The 12,558-nt window shown below is 44.9% G+C and overlaps 1 protein-coding gene and 1 long non-coding RNA gene across 14 annotated transcripts; one reads left to right on the top strand and one right to left on the bottom strand.

The window, feature by feature from the left end:
• Positions 1-234: 234 nt before the first annotated feature.
• LOC120672503 lies at positions 235-7,555 on the top strand. 13 transcript variants are annotated; one of them, XR_005674147.1, is made up of 8 exons: positions 235-887; positions 1,016-1,300; positions 1,753-1,884; positions 2,521-2,752; positions 2,841-4,420; positions 4,541-5,005; positions 5,460-5,648; positions 7,541-7,555. It is a non-coding gene; the product is annotated as an uncharacterized LOC120672503 (long non-coding RNA). The 13 variants fall into 13 exon arrangements; XR_005674156.1 differs by lacking the exons at positions 5,460-5,648; positions 7,541-7,555 and having other exon boundaries at positions 236-659; positions 742-887; positions 4,541-5,196; XR_005674149.1 differs by lacking the exons at positions 5,460-5,648; positions 7,541-7,555 and having other exon boundaries at positions 236-887; positions 4,541-4,627; positions 4,812-5,074.
• A 764-nt stretch (positions 7,556-8,319) lies between these two features.
• On the bottom strand, positions 8,320-9,365 carry LOC120672502 (protein SRC2-like). The gene has a single exon (XM_039952928.1). The coding sequence runs from the start codon at positions 9,298-9,300 to the stop codon at positions 8,518-8,520; it is 783 nt and encodes a 260-aa protein (XP_039808862.1). The 5' UTR covers positions 9,301-9,365; the 3' UTR covers positions 8,320-8,517.
• Between the last annotated feature and the right edge of the window lie 3,193 nt (positions 9,366-12,558).

Below are 12,558 nucleotides of genomic sequence, written 5' to 3'. Positions count from 1 at the left end.
AAAGATCTACCATATTCTCTATTTCTATATACCACTTCTTGCTCCTCAGCCGGCCACGTCATCCTTTAATATCGTCCGTCCGATCTGCCATCCGATGTCTCATATCGCTTCCAACGGATTCCGTCAGCAGCGACTTCTCGCTCCGAATCCGTCGGGACGGCTTCTTGCGGACTTTTTTGGCCTTCCTCTGCTTCTGCTCCTCAGTCGTACACTGAAATATCTTCCCAGCTTCTTTCCTCTCCCCCTCTGCGCGACTCCGGCCGATCCCTCCGCCTCCCTTTCTTTCCCCTACCTCCAGCGGGGGCTCCGCCCAAACCCGCCGCCCCCTTCGCGTCGCCCTGCACCAGCGATGCGCGGTCCCGGGCGCCATGGCCTCCCCAGCACGGGCGGCACCGGGTACCACGGCGGCACCACCGCCCCAGTACGGCCGATGCCGGCCGCCCCGGCGGTGCGGCCGCGTTAGCACGAGCAGCCCCGTGGGCCTTGCGGGAGCCCTTGCAAGGGCGCCGCCAGGCCAGGCAGTCGCCGTAGCACGGGCGCCCCCCTGCGCGTCGGCCTCAACGACCGGCCCTGCCTGGTCGTGTCTTCCTCTTCCCCGGCTGCTGCTCCGCTCGGCAGGTGGCCTTTGCCAAGGCGCGTCACCTCAGCGACCGGATCTGGTGAGACCTCACCCTCTTCTTCTCCTCTATTCCATAGCTGCTCCCCCAGGTCCTCCATCCCTCCGCGTTCGCCTTCGTGCAGGTGAGTGGCCGCTGCGGCAGCATGTGCTACCTCCCCTCTACACGCCGGTTGCATCCACCGCCTCCGTGGCTGCCGTTTTCGTCGTTGGTCTTCCTCTTCACCTCCGCCAACCCCCGTGCTTTACGTTTTCAATCCCCCTACGAACGGTAAGGCCCCAGGTGCTGTTCCCTCTTCGCTTCCTGTTCTGTGGCCTTCAAATCTTCATATATTTTCCTGTGCATCGTGTAAGTTATCCAGTGTATCCCATGAACTAATTTGGCCTTTTGTTTTGCAGCAAGTTAGGCTTAGCGGTACCGAGGGAGGTCTAGCAGTTCCACCTCCACCATGGATTCTTTGATCAGGACTAATATTTTTCAGCACACGGCTAAATAGAGTTAAGGCTTCAAGAGTCTTCTCTCCTTTCTTGATTGCTGTCCACATCTTCTTTGCCTTCCATTCCATAAGACATGGAGTACTATCACTTTCATAGTGTTTTTTATTTTTTATTTTGGCAGAACCTGTGTTCCAATCACCCACGAACTGCACTTCGCAGGTCAGGTAGCACAGAAAAAACAGAGAGGTGAGTATCCATTCAAAGAGGCATTCCCCTATCTGAAATATGTTAGCAGAAGTACAAACAAATTCTTGATATTTAATTAAAATCATTCGATACGAAGACAATCAAGCAATTGAAGTGCCATGAATCAAAATATCAGTCAAATGGGATCATCTCCCCTCAATTTATTTTTGAAAGAGACATTCCCCTATTTGAAATATATTAGCAGAAGTACAAACAAATTCTTGGTATTTAAATAAAATGATTCGATAGGAAGACAATCAGGCAGATGATGTGCCATGAATCAAAGTATCAGTCAAATGGGATTATCTCCCCTCTATTTATTTGGAGCAAATAATGTACGTTGTTATGACATATAACACATTTCAGTTCCAATGTCCTAAAAAAAAGCAAAGGCACTATGAGGAAATAAATATGTAGCTTCAGTAACGACATTGATATTTTAATCAATGCAGGCAGCATAGGACCAGAAGAGAATTGAAAACTGAAGCCCATGTTGAGATCATTGCCATAATTGGGTGGCACTCCATGTAGCAGACTATCAACCTTGGAGCAAAACATTATGCCTGAACACCACATAGTAACAGGTACAGCACACCCATTTTCACTCCATCATTCAGTAAAAGCACTTCTTTATTTTCTTCTTACAAATCATAATTTGCACTACCCTTTTATCACCTTCCTACACCATATAGTTACATGGTATGTTATTGCTATAAGTCCCTGTGCTTCATAAGCCATAATGGTATGTCATATGTTTAGTTTATTGGTTTGCTTCAAAAGGACAGCAGTACCCAAGAGATTTTGTATGCTTGCATTTACATTCCGTATTACTATAACAATGCACCTTTAAAAAGGTACCACATAGATCAGATGTGTGGACAGCGGCAGCCCAGCCTGCTAATGATAGGTCCCTACAAATGCAAAAAAAGGAGCAACAGATGCATAAAAAAAAAAATTCTGCTTCTTGCCCCAGCTGTTACATTGCCACTGCTTTACCCAATTCTTCAGGTCTCTATATCCAGATATGGAACACCTGCTTTTTCTATGACCACTAAAATATTCTTCCTATAATTGGTAGGATGCTTTCTCTATGATCAGTAAAATTCATCCACCTATACCTGCCCAAACTATGTTTGACATCTTACTGACAAGTCTCTGTTCTTTGCCTGCAACACACTGGGATATATATCCACTCAGGCTTATTTTGTTTTTGGTTCCAGGAGAGGCACTGCAGGTGAGATCAATATGGTGGATCTGTTGATTATGTCAGCTGTATTCTTCTCTATTCTTTTTGAATGGTTGGATTGTGGATGTGTTGTTGCAAATGCATGTATTTTATTGGTGCCCTTTGTGTTGTTTCCTCCTGTTGAGATTCGATAAGCACTTCCTTGGCTAAATCATCTTGCTCTCCCCCCACTGTGGTTGGACTGACAACCTTTTTAGGAATTAGAGGTAAACTGCATCTCCATGAATCAAGCCAAGTAGTACTTTCTCTTTAATATTCACAGACATCGCTCACCGTTCTTGCTCCTTTGTTCAGAAACATGGACCTTTGGTGTATAGGTTCCTGCTAATATTGAGAGGAGAGATCCAAATGTTTCTTCATCTACCTTTGTTGCTTGGAATGTTTGGCATCATCATATATTTGTAAATTAGCTTTCGACGCATATCCAGTTTCTTAGATCTTAAAACATTTCATATCAGGTAGCTTATTTCATTGGGTGAATAGGGGAAGAAACAGCTGCTCTAATGGTCTACATTTCTATGTGCATGTCCTGATTAGAGGCCTGCACAAAGTTTCTCATGAACTGTGATTCATTGCAATTTCTATGAGACCTACCTATCTCCATATTTCTGCCCACCTTTTGGTTCTTAGGTTCAATTGTTTCATGCTATCTTTCGGACTTCCTGCCCTGTGCGAAGCACGGGGGTACCCGCTAGTTATCTATATCATGCTCTCTTCACGACTGAGGTAAAGTGGAATGAAACCTTTACCATAAACTTCTTCTAGATTATCTATATCATCTGTTTTACATTTTAATCTACTACACAAAGTAAGTGGCTTAGAGTCTTGTTTAACTAGATGGATATTTTGTCTCTTCTGATGAGGCTTTTAGATATTTCCATTTTTTTTAAATTTATTGTTTTACTAGATGCAACTATCCCTGATGAATCTAATATAATTTCTTTATTACTTTGATTTATGTCATGTTTTTCAAGAACTTTTACTAGCAATTGGATAATTGTATTATTTTGTCTTATTGTAACACTAGAGTCTTCTTTAGGTGTATCGTAGTTAGAAAAACCTACGGGTGGAGAAAGATGATTTGCAGCCTCTTTTAAAGCTTGGCTATATTCAGTCATATAATTAAGAGAGAACAAGAGTTTTTGCTTCTTCTACTAATTTCTTAGTCTCAAGCACAACTTGAGTTACATATGATCTTCTTGATTTAATACTAAGTTATTCTTTTGCGGAAGAAAATCTAAATCTTTTTAAATAAAAATGTTTCTTTTTTGATATAATCACTATTTTTAGATATCTTATTTTGATGCAATTTTATTTGTTTCTAGAGATTGCAGACTTAAATTAATTTTATTATCTAATTCTGAGATTTTATTATTAGTTCTTTGGTATTCTTTATTTAAAGTTTCAAACTTCTGATCTAATTCGTCTTGTCTCTTTCCCCAACTTATGTAAGAATTATTTATTAGATCAACAATTAAATTTAACTGATTATGCGACGTATGCCAAGTAGGTCTGTAGTATTTACTCTACACCTTATATTAATATGGTCACTTGTATCAACAATGTTCCTTGTATTCACTTCAAGATTAGGATATTTTAATCTTTCAATATTGAACCGGCTCCGACACCAGATAGATATAAAATAAACACTGATATATATAATCTGATTGAGATGTTTGGCTTATATGCTTAAGAGTATTCAGATTTAAATATGCGGCCTGATAAAATATGCGGCTCTCTTTTATATGCGTAGGATTATTTTTTTGTGAATTTTGAAGATTTTGTTTTATATGCTCAGAAGTTTATTGGTTTTATATTCGCAGAATCGTACCAGGTTGGCGAGACCAACATTACAGCCAGTGTGCTTTAATTTGGTGTAATATCCTACTATGTACCCACCATATTTACCGCAAGTTTGTATTTAATAAATAGTCTTTCTTCCCGAGATATCTATGGTCGTGACTATGCGGTCTAAAATCTTGTCATCTCCCCAGGTAGTTCCACCCGAAGGGAATACTTCTCTACGCCTACGTCGTTCTTTCAACTGCCACACTCGGCTTCAAACGAGAACTACCGTAAAGGTTTCTCCTATAGGATCCTTAGCACAGAGACTTAAAGCGCACAACCAGACCAGCAGATACAAGAAAATTAAAGGAGAACTACTTTATTAAACAAACAAGTTTACATATGGTTTTTCCTTTCGAAAAACCCCCAAACTTCTAAAACAAAGAAGGGATTTACAATGGACTTGGTGCTATTTTATAGGGATGGTACAGAGAATTTTATTGGGTTCAGGTGGTCTCGCAGAGACTTTGCTCTTGGAGGCTCTGGCTTCTCCTACTGATGCCTCCGTCCTGGGAAGCACGAACTCCTTATATAGTGCTGCGAACAGCGCTGAGGCCTTCGCTGCTTCTTATCCAGATTATCAAGTCTATTTTCGCATGGCGCAGACTTCATTGGTATGGCGATAACTTGCATGGCGTTGGCTTGCACGGCGCTTTAACTTATATGGCACATGTCTTTGCTTCTTCTTGCATGGTGCTTGTACGGTGCATCATCTTTGCTTCTTTAGTTTTCTGGAACAAGTTCCCATGTAGAATCTTCCAAATAATTGAGTGTAGGCATATCCATGCAATGCTTCTGCGGTGCTTCTTATATCGTAATCTGAGAGATTAGTATTATTATTATTATTTTTATATGTATTTTGGATTTTGCAAAAATTATTAGAATTTTTTAGGATATGTCTTCCACGCCTAAAGATTTGATAGTACGTACCACTATCAATTTAAGGAAATGAGAATTTATTAGCGCTGAGAGAGAGAGAGAGGAGGTGTCTTCGAATCTCCGTGCATTCGCCTCATCAGTTTAAAATGGACGAAATAATAATCCCAACTTTGTTCGTTTGTTTTTTAGGGTAATTAAATCCCAGGTTCGTTGGGCTGCTGCCCATTATGCATGTCCAGCCCAAGGCCTGCCAGCTCGGCAGCTGTCTCTCCGGGCCATGTAGAAGCTCAAGCCCTGGTGCTGTCGTGTGCCGAAGAATCGTGTCCTCTTATTCGCCGTCGCCGTTGCTCCGAAAACGGCATTATCTATCCATTAGAGGTAAGCATACTCCAATAACTTGAGGCCGTAGCAACAACTAACGGGATAAGGAATTGCTGCTGAGCACTGACGTCTGACGATAACGACCACGCTGATTGCAAGCTGCTGTGCCCCTCACTGCTATCTGCTCGATCGTCATGGGCCTAACCATGTAACGTTTCTTGCAACCAATGAGGCCGTCGGTTCAGCTCCAGACGCAGCCACTTGGGCGCACGGCCATTGTTAACCGATTTTAGTGGTGAGTGGTCTAGCTAGATCTGCTGCGATTTATGAAATGGATTGGAGGAAGAAGGTGACCAGAGGAGAGAAAAAAAAGGAAGGAGATGCTATGTATGTGTCATGTGTGGGCGGTGCATAATCTATGGTTGCGATTGGTGAAGCGTGGGGACCGGAGCGACGGGTGGTGGCGTGTCTGCTCGCATGTTGCTTCGCTTGGGGAGCATAAATTGGTGATCTTTAGATGCAACTTCAATTCTTTTTAGTTCAAATATTTGTACTGTTTCTTTAAAATAAGATTCCAGTACTACTTCTTTAAATTAAGATTCTATTTTGGAGAAATAGCATAAATATTTGAACTAAAGAACGTTGAAGGTGCACCTAAGGTTCATCAATTTGCACCCCTAGGTTCCTCTGCTCACCTTCTTCTTTCCTCTGCACAAACGGCACTACCGGAAACCCCATATATGTCGTGTGCCATGGGGTTTAACGAGTGCCAGAACTCGGGCACTTGGCAAAGAGAGCGTTTGCCGAGTGCCGACCCTGAGACACTCGGCGAATCTGGCTTCTTTGCCGAGTGCCAGAATCGCAGCACTCGGCGAAGTGGCGTCCTTTGCCGAGTGGTAGACTCTGGCACTCGGCGAAACCGCCGTCACCGTAACTTTCGCCGGTCGTGGATCCTTATTTTGCCGTGTGAGATTTGGCTCTCGGTGAACTCTTTGCCGAGTGCTTGAGAAAAGGCACTCGGCAAAGTCGTCTTTGCCGTTACTTTGTTCGCCAAGGGTGCTTGCCGAGTGCATAACGGCTTTTGCCGGTGTTTCTGGCACTCGGCAAAGTTCTCGGATCCTGTAGTGCGGCCAGACGCAGGTGCGAGGCCCGGGGTGGCTCTCGGTTCAAAAGTGCGCCATGCCGAGAGGAAGCTGGTGTCTGCTGGGTGGACCGACGGCAAGCGCTTAGCTAGAGCAACTCTAGATGACACTCTAAACAGCTTTTTAATCTCAAATTTAGGGGGTTAAGCTAAAAAGTATACTCCCGCAATCCTCTACTATATCCTCTATTTAGGAAGAGATCTCTAAATGCCCTCCTTCATCCTCAATTTCTAAGGGTCTCTCAATGGAGTCATCTATTATAAGTTAAAACTGAAAACAATTGCTAATGTTGGAGCAAATTTAGGGATTTCTGAAAAATAGTGGCAACCCACACTTAGCTTTTAGAGGATCTGATTTAAAAGCTGCTGCTGGAGTAACTCTTAGGCTGGAGGTCGCCGGCGCCATCTACGCCAGAATCCGTAGACTTTGTGTCACATTCAATAGTACAATTTTTTAAAAGAATGGTAGGGATTAGCATAACAATGCATTCTGGCCAAGTAATCTTTGCGAATCTCAGGTTTGCACATGCAAACATACAGTATTCATGAACGAACGACCCTGGAATGCTTGTTCTTAGCTTTGAACAAAATCGTTGACTAAATATGTAAAAATAATGAGGCTACGCTAGCTGTACTGCTGCACAGTAGTTCCGCTCGATCTTATCATGAATTGTCTAGTAGTGCCGTACTTAGAGCGAGTTCACTTAAACATTATTTCAAGAGGAAGATAAAGATCTATATAATCTCGGTAATATTATATTTGATTCTTTATGAAGTTAATTACTCTCTTGATCTTGTGTCCAATCAGGTAGGATGCCAGATGCAGGAAGCTTCTCTGGTCGGTGGCATTGCATTGCAGATTCGTGTGTAACAAGTTTTACGATTTGATGATCGACATGCAGAGCTTTGCAGAATGCAGATAGATGATATGAGCTTGAGGTTATTAGCTTGATGCATCAACTTGCACGCAGGCTGAACAGGTGAGACCTGCAGGCCCTGGCTTCAAGCCTCTCAAGCTGCCATTCAGGAACGACGACGGCGACGGGCTCCAAGGCGCATTATTCTACATACGTGCTGCTACATCTCCCGGACGGCGAGAGGCTCTGAAAATCACTGGTGGTCTCTTTGATCGACAAGGCCATCTGATCGACCATCTCAACGGCCGGGGTTCATGCCCGACCACACGCCGCCGCCGGCCACATTCTTGTAATCGCGTACGTATATAGCATTCCATTTTATAAAAATTAAAACTATTAAAATTTAAACTAAAAAAATTATAAGTAATTCATTTTAAATCAAAAAATACAAAATGAGTATCTAAATTTTCCTAAAAAGTCACCTTTCTATTGGAACTGTACTTGTCACATTTATTCGAATCCATTTTTTTATGTTTATAGTTTTGGTTGCTTGTAGTACGCTGCAGTTGGCAGGCGATTAGGGTGTGGGCCTGCTCGGTATGGGATTTCGTTGCTGCATGCCCGTTGGAATGAGAAGGATGTGCGCATAGGCGAGGGCGGCGTGAACGCGTGCGCGGGGTCTGAAATTAGCATTTCCCTAAAAAATCAAAACTAGGCTGAACTGCTGAAGTCGAAAGAAAAAGAAAAACTCCTGAGGTGATTCATCAATTCAGATTGTACTACAACCAAACAAATTAAAATACAAACAACGCTACGGATAAACAGAACGCTAAAGTTGAAATGTTTGATTCATTTTGCTATGGAGTCTCACTTATTTCAATCCCTTCTCGACCTGTTGTTGGATCGTTCCTCCCGGCCTTCCCATGGGCTAATAGTAGTCGTCGTCGTCGCTGTCGCAGCAGCCGTCATTGAACCTTTCCCCCAGATAGCTAGCTCCTCCTGCAAGCGCCAACCCGCCTAGCATCCCGGCCGCCGCACCCACCGCCAGACTTGTTCCCATCCCCATCTTGTTGCCCTTCTGTGGAGCAGCGACCGTGGCCGCAGGGGCAACAACCACCGGCGGCGCGGCCGCATACGCTGGAGCAGAAGGAGCGTACGCCGGGTACCCCACCGACGGCGCGGCCTGCGGTGGCTGGCCGTAGTAGGCCGGCGGGGGCGGGGCGGCGTGGTAGGGGTCGCGAGAGCCGCTGCCGGCGGGCGTCGGGTACGGGCTCGGATCGTGGTACCGCGCGGCTTCGCGGATGGCGACGCGGACGTCGACCCGCCCCTGCGGCCGGCCCGAAGGCCTCTTCAGGCGGAGCGTGCGGGAGGCCTTCTTGCTCCCGATCCCGACCTCGTCGATGACGTCGCGGAGCGGGAGGCGCGCGGACCCCACCAGCGGTTTGGTCCCCGCGGCGGCGTTGGCGTGGACGACGTCGATGTGGAGGACGGCGTCCTCGGGGCGGGTGGTGGAGGGTGGCAGCCGGACGACGAGCTTGTCGTCCCGCCAGTCGGGGTTCTCGCCGTCGTGGTGGTCGACGCCGGTGGAGCACTTGGGGCCGTCGTCGACCCAGAGCACGACGTAGGGTTTGAGGTCGCCGTTGCGCCAGTTGACGTTCTTGAGGTCCTGCCCCGAGCCCACGGTAACCTCCACCTCGTAGCGGGAACCCATGGGTGCTTTGCTGCTAGAATCCTTTTGGAATTGGAACAAACCCTTGCGAACTCACACGGCTTTCTTTCGTTTGCTTCTGGGGATCGTGACCAGAGAGAGTGGGAGAGGTTAAATAGGCGCGTGATGAGGATGTTGCGTGTGTACGCAAACTTGTTATTTTATGCTTTACAAAGATTTATTTAAGCTTCTGACTTTCTACCTTTTATTTAGTAGTGATAGTGCAGCTAGGATAGCATATTCTCAGGTTTTTCATATCACTACCGGAAAACTGATAGTTGCCGAGTGTCTGGGTCTTTGCCGAGTGCTAGACCACGGGCACTCGGCAAAGATGTGGTTTGCCGAGTGCCAGGCCGCGGACACTCGGCAAAAATCTGGCACACGGCATGCCCGGGCGTTGACGAATGCAGGCCCTCGGCAAATCAAGGCACTCGACGACGTGGCTCCTTTGCCGAGTGCTGGTCGGGCGGCACTCAGCAAAGCCCGAGCACGTGCCCAGCACGCGCGCCTGCCGTGCGCCGCCCGTCAGGGGGGCTGACGGTGTCAACTTTTTGCCAAGTGCCTCCAGCTGGCACTCGGCAAAGGTGAAATATTGCCGAGTGTCTCCAGCTGGCACTCGGCAAAGTAGAAATGTTGCCGAGTGCGCTTGTGTGGCTCTCGGCAAAGCTTCTTTTGCCGAGTGTTGGTGCCCAGGCACTCGGCAAACTTGGTTAAAAAATTTTTTTTGGGCCTTTAAATTTTTTTGGTCTCCACTTAAATTTGATAATGTAATTCCTAGTAACATAAAATAATTTTATTGATTGGTTTACTATTTTCCTTTAATTTTTTTGTTTGCGGGGAATAATCCGTCGAAGTAAATTTAAAATTAGAAGTGGGTCCAAATTTCAAAATCAATGAATGGAAATTTGATATTTATGTACCTGAATCAAAACTGATGCGTATGCGCGAAAGAACTTAAAAGTTGAAGCATCTTTATCAAGAAACTTGATCACAAGCGTGTGCACGGACGTTCGGGAAAAAAAAACCAAAAATAGCATGCAATGTCTGAAAATCATGGGAATTGTGCAAATCTATTGGTTTCATGCGAGGATAGAGTAGAAAAAATTGACAGCGTTTCGGACACGTGACAATGTACGCCACTTATAAGCCGGAGAATCTCCGAAGAAGTTTCGGAGAGATGTGTAGCATCCGGTTGGATTTGTGGTTGAAATGAAAGTCGCATATGATTTTCAATGTGAAACTTTTTATATAGAGAAATAACTACAAAACATGTGTCTTGTGAAAATTTGGTTAATTTTTGAATTTGTTATCTATATATTAAATTATTTTTGGCACACATTGAAAATCATTATATTTAGTTTTAAGCTGATCTTTAAACACATGAAATAATAGGTTTTTTCGCATGAAATCATGAACCATAATTTGTTCCTTTATTTTGGCAAATTATTTAGTTGGTAGTCACTAAATTTTTTATACATACCTCATCAAAACGAATTTGTTGATATAAATTCAATTCGACTTTAGAAACACATGAAATAATAGGTTTTCTTGCATAAAATCTTGAAACTTGAAATAAAAATTATTTTAGTTTGAGTTTGAAATAATTATGCTTGAAATAATGTTTTTTTTAATTCATATCTTATTTATTTTGGTTTTGCAAATAGTGGTAAAAAATATATTTGACGAGTGCCAGGCACTCGACGAACCCAGACTTTGCCGAGTGCCAGCCGATCTGGCACTCGGCAAAGAGCTGAGTAAAAATTTTTTAATTCTTTGCCGAGTGCTGGATCGTGTGGCACTCGGCAAAGCCGATCCGGCACTCGGCAAAGAACGCATCCGTAGACTTATGCACGCGGCCCCGCAGTCGACTCTCTCTCACTCGCATTTCTTCCCCGCGCGCACCACCGCTGCTCGCGCTGCCGCCGCCGGCGCCCGCTGCCGCCCTCCTGCACGCCGCCGCCTCACGTGCCGCCTCACTGCGCGCCTCCCCGTGCGTCCCATCGCCGCCTCGTCTCGCCGCCTCCCCGCGCCCCCCGTCGCCGCCGGCAGTCCTCCTTGCCGCCTTCCCGCCGCCTCCCGCCGCCCGCGTCGAGTGCGGCTGCTCCGCGCCGCCCGGCGGCCGAGGGGCGCGGCCTCCGCGCCTCCACGCCGCCCGGCATCTCCACGCCGCCCACGGCCTCCGGGCCTGCCACTCCTTGGCGCCCGAGGGCGCGCCATTGAGCGCCGGCGGCTCCCTCCCCGCAGCCGTTGAGCCTCCCCGTCGCCGTTAAGGTATTTTTTTATTTTTTAAGTAAATTATTAAGTTGAATTTGTTCTTGTATATTAGAATAGGATTATATTCTTTAGGTAGATTTTTAGGTAGATATAGTTTTTAGATAGATATAGATATTGTTTCTTTAGCTTATTTAGAATGATTTAGTTTATTTAATTTAGGTAGATATAGATTTTTAGGTAGATATGTATATTGTTTATTTAGTTTATTTAGAATGATTTAGTTTATTTAGTATAGGTAGATATAAATTTAGAGATTAATTGTTTATTTAGTTTATTTAGACTTGTTTAGTTTAGGTACATATTAATTGTAAATTGTTTATTTCATTTATTTTGTAAGACCGGTTTAGTTTTTTTATAACAAAATGCAAATCAACGTACACTAGTTAGGCGTCTCCCGTTCGAAAAAGATACGGTTGCAAATATGCAGATATTTGTATATTGATGGCCGTATCTGTTTCGAATTGTCCACATTTTTGGACAGCCCGAGGATGCATAGATGGGGTTAGTTTATATGGTCCACTCCGATCCGAGATAGAGTTTTGGCATCATCTCCCTGGTGTTCTTCGGATACATAATCTCCCTTTCGGGACGTGTATCTGGAGAACAGCGGGGTGGTGCTGCCGAAATTCTGTCTTGGATAGGAGTGGATCATATAAACTGACCTCATCTACGCATGGTCTTGTGGGATTAGGACCTATCTTTACCTACTAGAGTCTAATCCGAACATCTACATGTATTTAAATTTGATAATAGTCGCTGACATCTTGGAAAATGGATGACCGTGAGTAGATGTACACCGGCCGGGTAACTCGAGCTAGCATGACCAATGAATGGATTGAGAAGACTAACGAGTTCTTGGAAGGGGCATGGGCGCAAGCTGAAGGGTTGAGGTTCATGTGGTGTCCCTACAAGAGTTGTGGAAACCAGAAACGAAAGACAAAGAAGGTCATGGGCGAACATCTTGTCAATTATGGATTTACGCCAGAC

The sequence above is a fragment of the Panicum virgatum genome, chromosome 5N (genome assembly GCF_016808335.1).
Source record: "Panicum virgatum strain AP13 chromosome 5N, P.virgatum_v5, whole genome shotgun sequence".
Taxonomy (NCBI): domain Eukaryota; kingdom Viridiplantae; phylum Streptophyta; class Magnoliopsida; order Poales; family Poaceae; genus Panicum; species Panicum virgatum.
The sequence above is the reverse complement of the archived record's forward strand: the minus strand, read 5'-3'. Positions and strand labels throughout refer to the sequence as shown.